Source organism: Schistocerca americana, chromosome 5, assembly GCF_021461395.2.
Source record: "Schistocerca americana isolate TAMUIC-IGC-003095 chromosome 5, iqSchAmer2.1, whole genome shotgun sequence".
Classification (NCBI taxonomy): Eukaryota; Metazoa; Arthropoda; class Insecta; order Orthoptera; family Acrididae; genus Schistocerca; species Schistocerca americana.
This window is the reverse complement of record NC_060123.1, coordinates 612,714,729-612,734,584: the sequence shown is the minus strand read 5'-3', so window position 1 is coordinate 612,734,584 and position 19,856 is coordinate 612,714,729. Positions and strand designations below refer to the sequence as shown.

Below are 19,856 nucleotides of genomic sequence, written 5' to 3'. Positions count from 1 at the left end.
CTATGATTGAGACCCAAGTTACATAAATGTGTACCATCAGTTTTCCAAATTCTGCAACAGCAAAATATGGTGCCAGTACAAGTTAATAATGAAAAAAAAGCAATTTCCTAATTTTAATTTAGTCACTGTGCCAGAAGAGGTGAACTACGTCACCTTTCTTTACGTCAACACACGAAAACCGCCCTCATTGTTCGCCTTTTCCATTCCCGAAACACGCAGTAGCTCCAACCAGTCAAGTTATTGTTGTTCGGTAGCTAAGCAGAAAATATCTACCGTTTTAAGTATACAGTTATCTGATGTGACCGCAAGCTGCTCCTCAAACCGCGTACAAATCCAAGACCGATAACAGTGAAAATATTGTTTTATCTATCTTAATAAAATCTTTCTTACTACCTGAGAAATAAGTTTCCAAAAGTAAAGCAAGGTCTTGTGCCATCCCCAGTCAACTTGACTACAGGGGCCTTTTCCTGTCGTAGGAGGCTGCGTGGAATGTTACAGAATACTGAATGACTCTCCCTAAGCCTCATCTTGTTGCACTTCTTTGTCGGCTTCAGTTCGTGAGTAGCGATACTGCGATAGTTGCCGTCACTTTGTGAACACGCCTTAGCTTCCACCATATTGGAAGCAAACATCTGTAGACTCGGCCGGCTTTAGTCAAGACGCTGCACTGTAGAATGCTACTTCCTCTTGAACAATTGCTTTCGTTCGTGATCTCTGTTCACAAGATTCATCTCTGTCTTCAGATTATCATACACACACACACACAAAACACACACACGCACTATAGGGGCAGGAAGGGTTATCGTTGATATTCTTTTTATTTTACATCTGTATTACGTGCATTTGGCTTGATGCATATACTGAGGTACCCAAAGTCAAGGAATAGCGATATGCACACATACAGATGGTGATAGCATCGCATACACTGGTTATAAAAGGGCAGTGCATTGGCGGAGCTGTCCCGCTGTCTCTCCTCCAGGGTTTTTATTCATTATCAAGTGTGCTGCGTTTGTGTTGTGCTCAGTGCTGTTATACAGTGTCATCAAGTGCTGTGGTTTTAATTGTGTACTCGACCTGTATATAGTCCACGTTTGTTCGTGTGCTTTTTATACTTTTGCCTCCAGTGTTTTTTAAGTGCACTGCACATTGCCAGCTGTGTTCTTTTTAATTTTATGTCGACTTTTTAACTGTCCCCCAGTGCATGTCCCCGTATCACCGTGTATTTTAACTCCCATCTTGTCCATTTACAGTGTTTTTTATGTCCCCCTTTTTATCCCCCTTTCATGTAAGAGTTCGCCTTCTTCCTTTATAACGCCCTTTGGCTGAAGAGCGGTGGACTGTGCCACTACCAGCCCTCCCCTGCCCGTGGGGGCCAGTCACTCCGTCGTCAGGCCACGAGTGGCCTACCGGGACCATCCGACCGCCGTGTCATCCTCAGGGCAGGATGCGGATAGGAGGGGCATGTGGTCAGCACACCGCTCTCTCGGTCGTTATGACCGACGCCGTTACTATTCGGTCGAGTAGCTCCTCAATTGGAATCACGAGGCTGAGTGCATCCCGAAAAATTGCAACGGCGCATGGCGGCCTGGATGGTCACCCATGCAAGTGCCGGCCACGCCCAACAGCGCTTAACTTCGGTGATCTCACGGGAACTGGTGTACCCACTGCGGCTAGGCCGTAGCCTGACCGTGGGGGGCAGGGGAACGAAGTTACAATAAAGAAAAAAAGAAGCGGATTTGTTCTCACAAGTGAAACTCCCCATTACACCTGTTGTGTCTAGACAAGACAGTCTAGACACAATGAGAGGAAGCCGAAAGGCACGCGCTTAAACTCACGCAGGCTGGCGTGAGGTCTGAAACAGGATACGTAATGAATGCTATAAAGAAAAGTACGTAGCTTCTGGAATACTTAACTTTAATCCACATTTGTAGAACATCGCTCTTGATGATACATTAATAGAATCTCAGTATCAATTGAATACGGCGCCTTGCTAGGTCGTAGCAAATGTAGCTGAAGGCTATGCTAACTATCGTCTCGTCAAATGAGAGCGTATTTGTCAGTGAACCGTTCCATGCAAAGTCGGCTGTACAACTGGGGCGAGTGCTAGTACGTCTCTCTAGACCTGCCGTGTGGTGGCGCTCGGTCTGCGATCACTGACAGTGGCGATACGCGGGACCGACGTATACTAATGGACCGCGGCTGATTTAAAGGCTACCACCTAGCAAGTGTGGTGTCTGGCGGTGACACCACAACACCCACCTCAGATTTCGTGGTAAAATGGCCCCATGGAGAGCTCGTCAAAAACTGAACACAGATCAAGCACGAAAACAGGAAAAAAAGCAAAATAGGAACAGTGAATGCTCCAAGAATAAGAAGTGGAATGCAGAGAAGCTAGGAATAGAAATGGCGTCATGGTTAAATGGGGTTACGGTGTTGGAGTGTCAGGTGGGTAATATGTGTTCAATCCTTCCTCGTGATAATATATTTTTTTCTTTTTTTGTCGCTTTGTGCTTTATTAAAATTTCTGTCTGTGTCGTGGTGCAACTTCCGTTTGCAAGCTTGCAACAGCAATGTGTGGGACCTATAATGACAGCTGATTCTCCACAACTACTCATTAGCAGCTGAAAGCTCTCGAATGGGAACCGCAAACATTTCATGACAAGGAGAAAAGTAAACAGAATTCTCCAACTGAAAAAACGTGTGGTGTCATAAACGGGATTAGTACGTGTGTCATATCATAGGAAACTCTTATCGACGCCTCCTTGCCCGGTTCAGGTTTTCATATGCATGTGAATGTGATCACTCCCAAGGAAATGATGGAAACATAATAGTTTGTCACATAAGCTGCAACAAATGGACACAACAGGATCACAATCACGCAGTTTCTCTGCGCTCTGTCAAAACATGTGTTTTTTTTAAATGTTTTTGAAGCTTCGTTCCATTTAGGAAGATCTGACTCTTCAATTCCTTTGTTGTAGCGTAGTTCACGCCCGACTGTTTGTTGTTTTCATTTGTGTGAGCCGTCTATGCGGTAACTCCCCTGCTCTCACCACTCATCGCGTTTACTTGTGACGGTATCGTGCTCTTACCATATGACTTGTATTCTATAACCAATGTATAGTTATGACAACTGCCAAGACTACAGAAAGAATAAACCATTTCAATTACCGGACGGACAGTTCATAATGTTGTGCAAAAAAAGAAAGAAAGAAAGAAAGGAAAAGAAGTCCACGAGTGAGTTTTGAACACGACTAGCGAGCTTGTCACTTCAACATCGTGATCAGTTAGCCACGCCCCGTTGCTGAATCAATCTGCTCTTTATTGCACTTCTTGGACCTTTCACTGTTACTAGTTCGCTTTTTTTTCAGTTCAGTACACCTTCTTCCTGTTTCGATGCTTGATCTGCGTTCAGTTTTTGACGGGCTGTCCACTGTGACTTGTTACCACTAAATCTGAGGGGGATGCAACGGGGAGTTTCGCTTGTCAGGTGAGCCATGTGAAAAGGTTTCCGACGTGATTATAGCCGCATAACGGGAATTGACGCATTTTGAACGCGAAATGGTAGTTGGAGCCAGACGCATGGGACATTCCAAGTCGGAAATCGTCAGAGAATTTAATATTCCAAGATCCGCAGTGCCAAGAGTGTACCAAGAATACCAAATATCAGGTATTACATCTCACCACGGACAACGCAGTGGCCGATAGCCTGCACTTAACGACGGGGAGCTGCAGCCTTTGCATACAGCTGTCAATGCTAACAGACAAGCTACACGGCGTGAAATAACCGTGTAGACCAATGTGGGATGTTCCACGAACATGTTTGTTAGGACAGGGCGTCGAAATTTGGCTTTAATGGGCTATGGTAGCAGACGACAGACGCGTTCGTAATAGCCGATGGTAGGGTTCGAGTGTGGCGCAGATCCCACTAAGCCATGAACCCAAGTTGTCAACAAAGCACTGTGCAAGCTGGTGGTGGCTCCATATGGTGTGGCTGTGGTTTTATGGAATAGAATGGGTCCTCCTGTCCAGCTGAACCGATCATCGACTGGAAATAGTTACACTACTTGCCATTAAAATTGCTACAGCACGAAGATGACTTGCTACAGACGCGAAATTTAACCAACAGGAAGAAGATGCTGTGATATGCAAATAATTAGCTTTTCAGACCATCCACACAAGGCTGGCGCCGGTGGCCACACCTACAACGTGCTGACATGAGGAAAGTTTCCAATCGATTTATCATACACAACAGCAGTTTACCGTCGTTGCCTGGTGAAACGTTGTTGTGATGCCTCGTGTAACGAGGAGAAATGTGTACCATCACGTTTCCGACTTTGATAAAGGTCGGATTGTAGCCTATCGCGATTGTAGTTTATCGTATCGCGACATTGCTGCTCGCGTTGGTCGAGATCCAGTGACTGTTAGCAGAATATGGAATCGGTAGCTTCAGGGGGGGGTAATACGGAACGCCGTGCTGGATCCGAACGGCCTCCTATCACTAGTAGTCGAGATGACAGGCATCTTATCCGCTTGGCTGTAACGCATCGTGCAGCCACGTCTCGATCCCTGAGTCATCAGATGGGGACGTTTGCAAGGCAACAACCATCTGCACGAACAGCTCGGAGACCATGGCTGCGGTTACCCTTGACGTTGCATCACAGACAGGAGCGCCTGCGATGGTGTACTCAACGACGAACCTGGGTGCGCGAATGGCAAAACGTCATTTTTTCGGATGAATCCAGGTTCTGTTCGCAGCATCATGATGGTCGCAGCCGGGTTTGGCGACATCGCGGTGAACGCACATTGCAAGCGTCTATTCGTCATCGCCATACTGGCGTATCACCCAGCGTGATGGTATGGGGTGCCATTGGTTAAACGACTCGGTCACCTCTTGTTCGCATTGACGGCACTGTGAACAGTGGGCGTTACATTTCAGATTTGTTACGGCCCGTGGCTCTACCCTTCATTCGATGCCCGCGAAACCCTACATTTCAGCAGGATAATGCACGACCGCATATTGCAGGTCCTGTATGGGCCTTTCTGGATACAGAAAATGTTCGACAGCTGCCCTGGCTAGCACATACTCCAGATCTCTCACCAATTGAAAACGTCTGGTCAATGGTGGCGAAGCAATTGGCTCGTCACAATACGCCAGTCACTACTCTTGATGAACTGTGGTATCGTGTTGAAGCTGCTTGGGTAGCTGTACCTATACGTGCCATCCAAGCTCTGTTTGACTCAATTCCCAGGCGTATGAAGGACGTTATTACGGCCAGAGGTGGTTGTTCCCGGTACTGATTTCTCAGGATCTATGCAGCCAAATTGCGTGAAAATATAATCACATCTCAGTTCTAGTATAATATATTTGTCCAATGAATACCAGTTTATCATCTGCATTTTTTCTTGGTGTAGCAATTTTAATGGCCAGTAGTGTACATTGTGTGAGCTGTATCGGCTTCTTAATCATTGCCCTGGCTCATATTTACTTTCAACCCTTACGTTATTATCTGAATAGCACAACAGAAATACTCGTCAACAAAGTAAAATCTTCTCTGTACCACTGCACAACACTGCCACGTTCTCAAAATCATTTTCTGTTCAGGAACCGGACTTTGGAACAACCTTCCTCAAAATATTAGAGAAATTAAAATCGTTTCAAACGTCAAAAGACAGCTAATGACGCGCCCTTCTATCACAACAGCCATCTCTTCCACAAACTTTTCTGTAGCTCTCACTCGTCAACCCTCCCTCCCCCACCACCTTTCCCTCTCCCTTTTCAACAGGGTTCCTGTTGGAATTCTCTTCTTTTACAACAATCATTGTCATTTCATTTCAACCTTCTGCTTTTTCATTAACCCTTCCACTTCGTATAATACCAAACAAGGCTTCAAATGTGCTAAACTATTCAGTATCTTCTTAATGCCTTCACTGTTTTATCATAATTATTCGTCGACCGAGCGAGGTGGTGCAGTGGTTAGCATACTGGACTCGCATTCGGGAGGACGACGGTTCAATCCCGCGTCCGGCCATCCTGATTTAGGTTTTTCGTGAGTTCCCTAAATTGCTTCAGGCAAATGCCGGGATGGTTCCTTAGAAAGGGCACGGCCGATTTCCTTACCCATCCTTCCCTAATCCGAGCTTGTGCTCCGTCTCTAATGACCTCGTTGTCGACGAGACGTTAAACATTAATCTCCTCCTCCTCCATAATTATTCGTGTTACTACATTGCCGGAAAAAAGTTAATACACTTGGGTAGACGACGTCGATTTTGAACCGATGAGTGCATGTGCCATCTCGAGGACGGTTGTTTCCCATCGAGCACTTGTGGGATTTGGTGGGGCGAGATTGACTCGTGCAAGTCGTCAACCAACAACTCTTACAGAACTACGTGAGCAGATCGAACAGGAGTGGCGTAGCGTATCCCAGCGCAGTACTCATTATCTGTATCATAGACTGTATGCCAGTCAGCGACTGCATTGGCGCCCATGGAGGCTACACCACATACAATAAATCTTGAGTGAATTGGGAACCTACAAAAGGATGTACTACTTTTTTGGTAGTGTATTATTATTATCATTAATGCCAATAACTATTTTTAAAAATGATGCATATTATTGTTACTGTGATTGTCACACAATAATTTTTTGTGTATCCCGTTCATGGTCAGACGTAAAAGAGGGCCTTAAGGACGTAATCTGTTCAGGCTAAATAAGAGATACATAATTACGTAAATGATAAATGTTTCAAATAACTTCCGGGAATTCAGCCAGGTAACACTTTCAGCGACCGCCGATATTTCGGCGGGAGAACACCCCGCCATTTTCAAGGCAAACTGCAACGGACAGGCGGCGTACATGCAAATTTAATACCTCGGTCCTCGGACCCAAGCAGGAAAGATAACACACACACACTGAACACTAGTGCCACCAAAGATGGCCAAAGTCAGAGCTATCGATAGTGAGACTATGAATTCGCAGGTGAGGTAGCATTGAGTCTGTCCCTCTGTTTCTTGACAAGGGAGAGAGCCGGATTCCAAACAGAGTTTAAACAGAAACCTCCATCCCTGTTAACAAGGTTGCTCGCTAATTTAATCTCAACTGCCTCCCGAATCACACTGTCCCAATAGCTGGACGTGCATGCCAATATCTCGGTGTTATTATATAACATGGGGTGACCAGTATCCAAGCAATGTTCGGCAATAGCAGATCTACTGGTCACCCCATGTTATATAATAACACCGAGATTTTGGCATGCACGTCCAGCTATTGGGACAGTGTGATTCGGGAGGCAGTTGAGATTAAATTAGCGAGCAATTAGCAGATCTACTGGTCACCCCATGTTATATAATAACACCGAGATATTGGCATGCACGTCCAGCTATTGGGACAGTGTGATTCGGGAGGCAGTTGAGATTAAATTAGCGAGCAACCTTGTTAACAGGGATGGAGGTTTCTGTTTAAACTCTGTTTGGAATCCGGCTCTCTCCCTTGTCAAGAAACAGAGGGACAGACTCAATGCTACCTCACCTGCGAATTCATAGTCTCACTATCGATAGCTCTGACTTTGGCCATCTTTGGTGGCACTAGTGTTCAGTGTGTGTGTGTTATCTTTCCTGCTTGGGTCCGAGGACCGAGGTATTAAATTTGCATGTACGCCGCCTGTCCGTTGCAGTTTGCCTTGAAAATGGCGGGGTGTTCTCCCGCCGAAATATCGGCGGTCGCTGAAAGTGTTACCTGGCTGAATTCCCGGAAGTTATTTGAAAGTTGTATACGCCAGGAGAAACTCAGGTCTCAAATGATAAATGGTCGGTAGGACGACCTAGCCAGAGATTGCTTGACACCCTCAACGAAGATCTCAAGGTCTCAGGCCTGCACGCTGATCAGGCATAAATCGGGTAAAATGGCGACAGAGAGCCAAAACAGTGGACCCTGCCAGCATGTGGGACAAACGCTAAGGAAGAAGACGAAGAAAAAGCAATTGAGTGAATTTGAACGTACCCAGACAAAGGCAAAGCGCACAGGTTGTATGTAGTTTAGCTTCGCACAGTCACCACTGACATTACAAATGGAAGAAAAGAAGTTCAGTGAGGTTTTGAGAAATGGGATATTGAGATAACTGCGGCCTTGCCCAATGTACCATCCTGGTATCTGCCTGAGGTGATTATGGGTACTGTGGGAAAACTAAATCAGGGTAGGCAGACTGTGATTTACGCCCATTTTCTTCCGAAAAAACTCCGCAGCTTCTCCACTCTGCCATCTCGGCCGCTGCGTTCTGAGAGTCAAATTGAACTCAACATTTTCATGCTTACCGCTACTGTAGATGTCGTACACTCCATTGAAGATGACGTCGGGCACGCCATCCGTGGTGATCTGTATTGGCTCGGCGCCAGGTTCTGACAGGTAGTAGATGTTGTTCCTGTAGACGTAGGCCAGCTGGCTCTGCTCGCCACCCCACACTGCGGCCTGCAGGCGTTCCCCGCCGCCAATTTCTATCGTGGTGCTACGAACAAGCACAGAAGTACAGGCTTAAGCATCATTCTTCACAGGAATCAGGTGCAGTAACATATGTTAGGGAAACAAAAGGCTCTTAATTTAATCCTATGCCACACTTGAGTTGGTATGATTTCACATTCATAAGCAACTAGGAAAATTGCGCTATAGATACCGGGGACTGAGAGAAGGAGTGTACACTAATGTGGGTGTCGGATGATCTTAAGAAGACGTTTTGAGAAAAGAAGAATTTATACAGAAAGTGGTAATCTACGACATCACGTAAGTATAGACATAATTCCCAGACAATGACACTGACGTTAAGGAAGAGCAGTAAATCAGGAAATACACTACTGGCCATTGAAATTGCTACACCAAGAAGAAATGCAGATGATAAACGGGTGTTCATTGGACAAATATATTATACTAGAACTGACATGTGATTACATTTTCACGCACTTTGGCTGCATAGATCCTGAGAAATCAGTACCCAGAACAACCACCTCTGGCCTTAATAACGGCCTTGATACGCCTGGGCATTGAGTCAAACAGAGTTTGGATGGCGTCTACAGGTACAGATGCCCAAGCAGCTTCAACACGATACCACAGTTGATCAAGAGTAATGACTGGCGTATTGTGACGAGCCAGTTGCTCGGCCACCATTGACCAGACGTTTTCAATTGGTGAGAGATCTGGAGAATGTGCTGGCCAGGGCAACAGTCGAACATTTTCTGTATCCAGAAAGGCCCGTACAGGACCTGCAACATGCGGTCGTGCACTAGCCTGCTGAATTGCAGGGTTTCGCAGGGATCGAATGAAGGGTAGAGCCAAAGTCGTAGCAAATCTGAAATGTAACGTCCACTGTTCGAAGTGCCGTCAAGGCAGACAAGAGGTGACCGTGACGTGTAACCAATGGCACCCCATACCGTCACGCTGGGTGATACGCCAGTATGGCGATGACGAATACACGCTTCCAGTATGCGTTCACCGCGATGTCGCCAAACACGGATGCCACCATCATGATGCTGTAAACAGAACCTGGATTCATCCGAAAAACTTACGTTTTGCCATTCGTGCACCCAGGTTCGTCGTTGAGTACACCATTGCAGGCGCTCCTGTCTGTGATGCAGCGTCAAGGGTAACCGCAGCCATGGTCTCCGAGCTGACAGTCCATGCTGCTGCAAACGTCGTCGAACTGTTGGTGCAGATGGTTGTTGTCTTGCAAACGTCCCCATCTGTTGACTCAGGGATCGAGACGTGGCTGCACGATCCGTTACAGCCAAGCGGATAAGATGCCTGTCGTCTCGACTGCTAGTCATACGACTCCGTTGGGATCCAGCACGGCGATCCGTATTACCCCCCTGAACCTACCGATTCCATATTCTGCTAACAGTCATTGGATCTCGACCAACGCGAGCAGCCATGTCGCGTTACGAAAAAACGGCAATCACGATAGGCTACAATTCGACCTTTATCAAAGTCGGAAACGTGATGGTACGCATTTCTCCTCCTTACACGAGGCATCACAACAACGTTTCACCAGGCAACGGCTGTCAACTGCTGTTGTGTATGAGAAATCGGTTGGAAACTTTCCTCATGTCAACAGTTGTAGGGCCGGCCGGAGTGGCCGTGCGGTTCTAGGCGCTACAGTCTGGAGCCGAGCGACCCCTACGGTCGCAGGTTCGAATCCTGGCTCGGGCATGGATGTGTGTGATGTCCTTAGGTTAGTTAGGTTTAAGTAGTTCTAAGTTCTAGGGGACTGATGACCTTAGATGTCAAGTCCCATAGTGCTCAGAGCCATTTGAATTTGAACCAACAGTTGTAGGTGTCGCCACCGGCGCCAACCTTGTGTGAATGCTCTGAAAAGCTAATCATTTTTCTGTCACAGCATCTTCTTCCTGTCGGTTAGATTTCGCGTTTGTAGCATGTCGTCATCGTGGTGCAGCAATTTTAATGGCCAGTAGTGTAACAATATGTGGGAACAGAAATGCACTGAAACTGATAATTTAATAGTTGGGTCACAAATTACGGAAGTGCGGAGGACAGTTTAATGGTATGAAGACAATACCAGCAAACAAAGCAGTACACAACTTCATTCTTTCAAGAGAATGAAAAACTCATTATCAGATAGTTTAATTGAAGACAGAATCCAGTGTGCACAAGAGGAAAAAGGTGAGGCTGAAGAAATTATTCGAAATATGACCATTACGATAGAGGTTGTGGACAGCGCATTCGCTGAAATGAAAATCGGCAAATCACCTGGTCCTTCAAATATTCCTGTGGAACTATAGAAAGGTGGAGGACATAACTTGAAGAAAAGAATGATGAACCTTATGAAAAACTGTTGTCAACAGGCTGAAATTCCGTCACAGTGTAAAAGATTATATATAGTTTCCGTTTTAGAGTAGGGGACTGGAAGAGACAACAATTGCTGCAGAGACATTAAAGTGATTCTCGATGACCCGCTTATTCGGCAAAATAGTGTATAACAAAATAAGGCAGAAGGCTCATCACCTTATTGAGGGAAACCAAACGGAACAGATCCTGTACAGATAACCTCTTTATTTTACAACAGATCACAGAGAAGTCTGTAGCAGGAGGGAAGGAGTTACGCATTGCCTTTGTAAATTTAGCATCAGCATTGGTACAGTACCCAGAGGAAAACTCTGGGAAGCTTTGAAAAAAATATATATGTATAATCATTTCTTACAGATTGTTAATTAAATGTACAGCGATAATATGGCACAGATTTAATGAGGATCAAAACTATCAGAACCTATTAATGTAAGAAAGTTGCTGAGTCAAGGGATCAGTGTGTCACCCTGAATTTATACGTAGAAATGGGTCCCTAAAGATGGAAGAACAGCTGTGCAGGAACAGGAATAATTGTTAATGCTATATAGTTGTTTTCGTTAAGTTTTGCTGATGATCAAGTCATTTTAGCACAACATGAATTCGATCTTGAGTCCATACGTTAATACCAGGAATATGACAAACGGAGACCACAGATGGGTCTAACAAGAACCGGATATCTGCTAGTGAATAGTGGCGCTAGGTTTGAAGTTCACATGAATGATGAAGCAGCTATGAGATAGGTAGATAAATTTAGCTACCTAGGGACGTATATTGACCAGAATGGATTTAGTAATACAGAAAGTAAAATACAGAACACAATAAAGCAGAAAAGTAATATGGGATATGAATTCTTATTGGTGGGACAGGAAGTTTTATAATAACAATGAGAAAAGAGTGCCTGCAGTAGCGGTGGTGTCATGTGTTACAGATCAGAACTGACTTCAAAAGAAGACTAGTAGCTGTGGAAGCGGCATATTTTCGAAGGAGCACTAGAATTTGAAGAATTGAAGAGAAAACAGATGATAAAGCAAGAGCAAGAATGAGGGAAAATGAGACAATGATCGGCAGAATTGCAAGAAAATTATTAATTTGGTATGGGCATTTGTTGAGAACATAAGATCATCGGTGATCAAAGAAGTTGTGGTGTGCGTACTGTAAGACCTTCAGTACACACACCATCAGATTATTTGACTGGTCGCTCTAACGTAGTAGGCGAGTGTCAGCAAAATGTCTCGTGGTCTTATCGTGGCGTGTTTATCTTCTGCCGTTAGGTCAGACGACAGAAATGCCACTTGCACACTTAGAGTAGCAGATTGACAGTGACCAACTTCAAACAGAACTTGATTAATTTTCACACACATTAATTAAAATAATAACAAGCATAAAAATTACTTAACTTGGTTCTGGATGCTATTTACAATTGACAATCTGAAGTTCTTTTGGTATTGGTACATTAATCTTATTCTCACATATATCTCTGATACTTGACAAAAGTGTCTATACATTTCTCTTCATTACTATGTACAGGAATATGGTAATCTTATTAGGCGCAGACTGAAACTTGACTATAGACTGGTACAGACTAACGTAGAACTCGCACAGACTGGTGCAGACAAATGCAGACTGACTAATCGGAGGCCTGTACACTCGTTGTAATACCTCACGCATTCATGTATCACTGCGCGAGTGTGATCCGCGAGGAGAAAAGGTTATACGTTAGCAGCAATCTCATTGGCTGCGTTACATATTAATACGGGGATCGGCGGAAGCAGAATTTGGTCCGTCTCTATGGCAGCGCCATCTCGTAGTGTGGAGGCAGATGAGCGCTGTGCCTGTGCTGTTGTGCTTAGCGCTCTAGTGGGAAAGTTGTGTATGCGCTGAGTACGCGGAACTATGTACACAACAGATGTTTTTGACTGGAAATCACCTGGCAGGTGGAAATGCGACTGGCATGACGTTCCCGGAATGTCACACAATTCTGAACGTATGTGTGTTACTTCTCATCGTTTTCAGGTCGCCACTATCGTCCTAATCCATGTTTCTGTTCTTTTACGTCAAGTACCGTTCTTGCAACAGTTCGGTTCACGGAGCACAACGTGCCCGTACCAGTGTAGCTGACTCTCTTGAAGCTTTGCCGCTATGTTTCCAACGTTAAGCGAGCCTCTGATGTCATTTCTATTGTGAGCGTGGGGTTGATCTGAGATTCTGTTATTCTGTGCAATGGATTAATCTGAGATGTACCCTTTACCCTGTGGCTCCTGCAAGATGCAATTTCCACCCCCACACTACTACAGAAGTCGGACAGACGCTCCTAACGTTCTGAAGAGAAATGCTTGAAGAACTTTCAGTAATAAATATCTTCTGCAGTCACCAGAATGAGATTCTCACTCTGCAGCGGAGTGTGCGCTGATATGAAACTTCCTGGCAGATTAAAACTGTGTGCCCAACCGAGACTCGAACTCGGGACCTTTGCCTTTCGCGGGCAAGTGCTCTACCATCTGAGCCACCGAAGCACGACTCACGGCCGGTACTCACAGCTTTACTTCTGCCAGTATCTCGTCTCCTACCTTCCAAACTTTACAGAAGCTCTTCTGCAAAACTTGCAGAACTAGCACTCCTGAAAGAAAGATGGTAGAGCACTTGCCCACGAAAGGCAAAGGTCCCGAGTTCGAGTCTCGGTCGGGCACACAGTTTTAATCTGCCAGGAAGTTTCATATCAGCGCACACTCCGCTGCAGAGTGAGAATCTCAATCTGGAAACATCCCCCAGGCTGTGGCTAAGCCATGTCTCCGCAGTGTCCTTTCTTTCAGGAGTGCTAGTTCTGCAAGTTTCGCAGAAGAGCTTCTGTAAAGTTTGGAAGGTAGGAGACGAGATACTGACAGAAGTAAAGCTGTGAGTACCGGTCGTGAGTCGTGCTTCGGTAGCTCAGATGGTAGAGCACTTGCCCGCGAAAGGCAAAGATCCCGAGTTCGAGTCTCGGTCGGGCACACAGTTTTAATCTACCAGGAAGTTTCATCTTCTGGAGTCGTCCGCTGTAAGGAAATGACACAAAATTTCTTACATAACTAGTGGGATACTTGGGTACTGGAGTAGTGCTAATTAGTGTAAGAAAAACATGAAACTAACGAAAGTTATTATTTATTTTGCAAAAATTCTGAGAAATCACAATGGCACTTTTAGTTATGAATTGAATAAGTTATACCCTGGTTCTTTTCGGAATGTGAAGTTACCTCTCAAGGATAGGATTCGCTAGTGAATTTTCTATACAAAGTGTAAGATTGTTGTTGACTTGGCAGAATGGCTGAGACGTGTGCCTACTCGACTTAAATAATTATCCTTTAGAATGTTGCTAGGTACGGTCGAGGCTGTCGCGTGTGAAATACAGTGAAGTGTACTGTTGTGGAGGAAATATGGGGCTCGCAATAGCTGTAGCGCACAATACCGTAAGCTGCGATGACTGCTGTCTGCGCTGCTCGCTGCTGACAAATAAGATAACTCTCGTTCTATCTGGATTGGCCTTCGCCAATCAAACTCTCCCTACGCCTTGATGAAGTCAAGGATTCCTATTTGCTCCTAGTCTAACTATTGGCGTGGTACACCGGTCAGATAACCAGTCCACTGCAATGCCACTCAAAAATTCGCTCGCAGGCGTTTAACTATAACTCTGTCCGTTGACATCACCCAATAAGTGTGTCAGCCAACACAGTGAACAACGCTTAATCGCAAGGACTCAATATAGAGAGTTGCACTTCGATTCGCTCTCGACAGAGGTGCTCTCCCAGTGAAGTAGTGAGGAGAGACTTGTTCCTCGCTCCAAGAGGGACAACGGAATAGCGCCTCTCCACGCCAGATGTGAAGGAGTATATCTTTCGGTCTCTTCCATTACTCCTTCAGCTCAAGGCGTCATAAATATCGTCTGACAATCAGCATTGCTCTTCTAAAACGGGAGAATGACGTTTCGTTTAAGGCAACCAGTCCGGAAACCTGTAGTATCGGCGTTTGGCGTTTGCTGTCTCCCTGTGAAAATCTCGGAAACTGCGTGCTATGTGTAAAGAATGCGTAGGCTGGCCGCTCCCACACAATGTAGTGGAATTTGCTTTTAAGCCGAACATGGGGTCGTTCCTCCTTTCCCTCGGGCGAACGCTGTCCGCTCCATGGGCGTCCATCAGTCGACGTAGATGGGTTGGGACTGGCCTCCTGGCGTGCAGTTGCCTCTCTCGAACTAAAAGCTCCTGCGACCGTCGTGTCTGGAATGTATGTGTGTACGCCAGCCTCGAGTATTTCAACAACGGTGCGCACTTGCGATTTATTAGTTATTTGCATAGCGTTCACATGAATTCATACAACATTGACTTCATCTTATCGAGTTTGGGCTCGAATGAAGCGTCTTCATGTGCGGAATATGATTGTGAGGGCGGAATATGTAAGCAATGAAGGTCACGATACCACGACGTCTTACACTATCTCTTTTTCTCCAGCCCAGCGTAGCAACCTTTTCTCCATAACCTCGAGCTTCCGTTCGTCTGATTTTCTGATATATGAGGCCAGAACACAGAAGTTCATATGAGGTTTAAGGTGTGTTAATGATGTCACATTGGCACAAAATTGCACCTCAATTCTGCCCGACGCCATAGTGGATGTGTCACACAAATGGGACGTCGTCACACGCATTCTTACTTATATTTCTCCCCTGTTTTTGACGCCTCTGCGATGGTAGTCAGAATTGCGGCATTCACCGTTGAATTCAAGGGTTTTTCTTATGTGTTGGCCGAGGAAAACTTTCAGACACAGTGCTGCTCAGAGTTGACACTTAAAGCTCTCATGAGGTAGCATAAAGGGCGCCAGTAAGAGCACCCACTCTTGGGACGGCGATTCCCACACATTTCGCCTTTAAAGACGACAGTTCACAGTTCGGTGAGCAACTGGACGGCGTTGTTGACAACCTTCGGCTCTGCTGACAGCCCCCAGACTATTTAGCCTTACTCTAAAGACATCGCGAGGCTGCAAACCCTTTGAACGTGATCCTACCCTTTTGCAGTGTAGTGCGACCGCCAGTTTTGCTCTGGTATACAAGATGGACCGACTATTGACCGTTAAAAAACAGTCGACGACAGTCTAACGTGATCCGAAGCAGCAAAGAGTGTTTATGTTACTGTAAAAGTAAGATGATTGGTAAATCCTAGAATTTACGATCACGGTGAGGTAAAAGTCCGAAATTTCTTATTTTATGCACCATAGATTCCGAACGTTTACTAAGAGATGTAGGTAAATCTTAGGACGCACCCATACCAACTGCTAAAACCGTATTCGTTAAAAAAACCAGCTTATCAATTTCTTGAAATAGTTTGTATTTATTGCAAATTTATGTATTCTAAACAGTCTCCCATTCCAATCTGATTATAATGAGCAATAGTCCATATTAGTGAAGTAAAAAATGTTACCTTGTGAACGTTAATTTTTTGTTACAATCAAGGTTGACTGTTGTGGCATTTGCAATTACATAATGTGGTGTCACCGCCAGACACCACACTTGCTAGGTGGTAGCCTTTAAATCGGCCGCGGTCCGTTAGTATACGTCGGACCCGCGTATCGCCACTATCAGTGATTGCAGACCGAGCGCCGCCACACGGCAGGTTTAGTCTAGAGAGACTCCCTAGCACTCGCCCCAGTTGTACAGCCGACTTTGCTAGCGATGGTTCACTGACTACATACGCTCTCATTTGCAGAGACGACAGTTTAGCATAGCCTTCAGCTACGTCATTTGCTACGACCTAGCAAGGCGCCATATTCAGTTACTACGAATGTATTCTGAACAGATAATATTGTGAATCATGTACCGTCAAGAGCGACGTTCATCATTAATGGTTTAAAGTTAAGTATCAAACCAATTACGTCCGCTTTCTGAATTCTAACTCCTTGTCATGTTCCAGACCTCACGTCAGTATAGTCCTTCCCTCCTCATGCCAGCCTGCGTGAACTAAAACGCGTGCATTTCGGCCTCCACTAGTAACACGGTGTTGGCTCTTCTGCCAACACAACAAATAATATGGAAGACGATTTATACAAGCGTTTTTTAGTTGAACACTTTTTAAGCATTTGCGCTTTTGAACTCTTCTCCTGCAACAAAAGATTGTTTGGCAACCACTTCCCGTAGACTAATTTCTTCTCTTGCTACTTCTTCGACGTTGATAAAATTTTCCATGCACAATATAATTTGGTTCCTAGTGTACAATGACTTCAGTTTACCAGCTTTGGTACCAAGTTGATAAAATTCATCATCCTGAATATTTATCAGTACTGCTATTATAAATTTTACATCAATTTTTGCATCCGGTACTTTAGTTCTCACATTCTGTGGAGGTTTTGGAATTTTGTTACATGAGGCTGCTTTCATTTTCTTTGTCTGCAACTGAAGATCTTCTTTGGCAGCTTCTCGGATCCGTTTTACTTTGTTAACCCTGTTAGAAGTATCAGTGTCTCGTCACAACCATCAGCTGGTGCCGGTGTCTCGTTGTTAATCGTCAAATCCTGTGTCTCTGGTGCTTCCACACCTGCTGCAGCCGCACTTTCTACCTCCATTCCTTCTGTTACAGTACTTGATTCACTGCGGTCAATTCCTTGGCCGTCATTTTCAATTTCCTCTGTGTCAGTGGAAGTGGAGTTTAACATTGTTTCCAAGTCTTCTTCAGTGTTTATATGTTTTATTGAATCACATGGAACAACCGAGGTCGCAATGCCCATTTTCATTGGAACCCCAACCATGGCTTCATATGGTGAACATCTGATCCCTAAATGATAAGCCCTATTTTTCATTGCTTGCACAAACATCAGCCCTTCAGACCATTTTGGAGTTTCATTTGTTTCCATCCAAGTTGACAACATATTTTCGATATCTTGATTTGGTCTTTCCACTGATCCCTGAAACTAACTGCGCCTCGGCTTCCCGTGGACTATCTTTATATCACTCCACAACCCACATAAACTTTGAATAACTTGGTTACAAAACTCTTTACCATTATCAGAATGAAGGATACTTGGCGCACCAAAGGTGGTAAAAATGTCCAAAAGATGATATGCTACTTCATCAGCCCTTTTTGAAGTTAGTGCGTGGAGGATAACACTTTTGTCAAACGATCTTGGTATACAAGTATGAACTTCGACTTATTGTCTGGGTTTGCCTCCATGTCGATTAAATCAATTTCACATCGTGAATTCGTTTCACTGTGAATGCTTCTTCTGACATGGTTCACATAATCTCAAATAAGTAACGATTGGTTCAACAGTCACATTCTTGTACTTACGATTCAGTTCCACAGTCATCCGTGTTCGGCCGCCATGACCCATAGCAATGTGTGTCTCATGTAGTACGTTAAACAGTTCATCAAAACGAACGTAATAACGAATTTCTTCTTTTCCAGCAGATACCAGTGCTATGAGTTTCTCTTCACGTCCGATGGTGAGGACATCAAACGTCTGTAATGAACATATTTTTTATTGGAAACGATTTTTCTATTTTTCACTTCACTTAACAGAATATTGTGTTGCTCAGTAGATACAAAAAAATTGTTATCCTCCTTCTTACTCACTGATTCACTTAAGAGTTCGCAAAATCTGTTACGCACATCACTCATTCAGGTTCAACGCTGAAGAAAAAACACCACTAAAACGAGTCACGAAGATGAACGTACGCATGATGCTCGACACTGACTGAAACTACACAGCGGTGAGCGGACTGAGAACTCATAACTGCCAACAAGGAAACTTATCTGAACACGAAATTGGCAACAATGAAACTTGTCTGAACCTGCACGACGGAGGCGGGAGCCTTCGATCCAGCTTTTACCAGTTTGCATTGTTAAATCCTGAGATTTACCAATATCTCTTGTTAAAAGTTCGAAATCTATGCGTATAATGAGAAATTTCGGACTTTTCCCACACTGCGGTGGTAAATCTTAGGTTTCACCAGTTAATTCTATGATTTACCAATTATCTTACTTTTACAGCAACATTTATACTTTTTCAGCCCTCCTGGTTCACGGAGGGGTGCGATGTTGACACATGCGTAAATAACATGGTAAAATGTCCTCTAAGACCTCCATCCCCCCAGTTCAGTAGCATCATAGGTGCCATTCTCGCATCTTCGCTGAGCATGTTAAAAATGTGCCTGTCAGATTCGTCGACAGCCATTCGGCTGAGTAATGTCTCGCGGCTGCTCTAGCGCCTGAAGGCAGGCAACCCCTTTGACCCCGTTTAGAACGACGACGTTCTAATAACGGAATCCCTGACAGATATTCAAGACGGCCTAATGCTCGGTGCACGGCGCTGGAACGTAGATGACGTAAACCAAATAGGACCAAAACAGAGTGTATGTATTGGAACTTCTCAAGATTGGCCAGTAGTTCTCTTGTCAATAACCGCCACCAGTTCCAATCCGTCAAGTGACATCCACAGTTTCCACATATAAAGACATTGGAAATCGTCTAGAAAATAGGTGACAAAAGTGGAGGGTGTGTCACAGTGAACGTTCAGTGATAGAGTTGTTATTGTCAGAATCGACAGCAAACCAACACCGACGTCCGCCCCCGGTAGCTGAGTGGTCAGCGCGACATAATGTCAATCCTAAGCGCCCGGGTTCGATTCCCGGCTGGGTCGGAGATTTTCTCCGATCAGGAACTGGGTGTTGTGTTGTGCTAATCAACATCATTTGATCCTCACTGCCGCGCAAGTCGCCGAAGTGGCGTCAAATCGAAAGACTTGCACCCGACGAACGGTCTACCCAACGGGAGGCCCTAGTCACACGACGAACAACACCGACAATGATAGTTCAGGTATACATGCCGACGTAGAAGCTGAAAATGAAGAGATACAGAAAGTATCTGTGGAGATTGAAAGGGTAATACAATACGTAAAGGGAGATGAAAATCTAACAGCTATAGGGGACTGGAATGCAGTTGTAGGGGAAGGAGTAGAAGAAAAGGTTGTAGGAGAATATGGGCTTGGGCCAAGGAATGAA

The 19,856-nt window shown here is 44.9% G+C and overlaps 1 protein-coding gene across 1 annotated transcript in view; it reads right to left on the bottom strand.

The window, feature by feature from the left end:
* LOC124616585 (venom dipeptidyl peptidase 4-like) overlaps positions 1–19,856 on the bottom strand; it is a 256,248-nt gene that overhangs the window by 169,399 nt on the left and 66,993 nt on the right. The window contains exon 6 of the mRNA XM_047144906.1: positions 8,308–8,498. Coding sequence (XP_047000862.1) covers positions 8,308–8,498 — 191 coding nt within the window. The remainder of the gene's footprint in view (positions 1–8,307; positions 8,499–19,856) is intronic.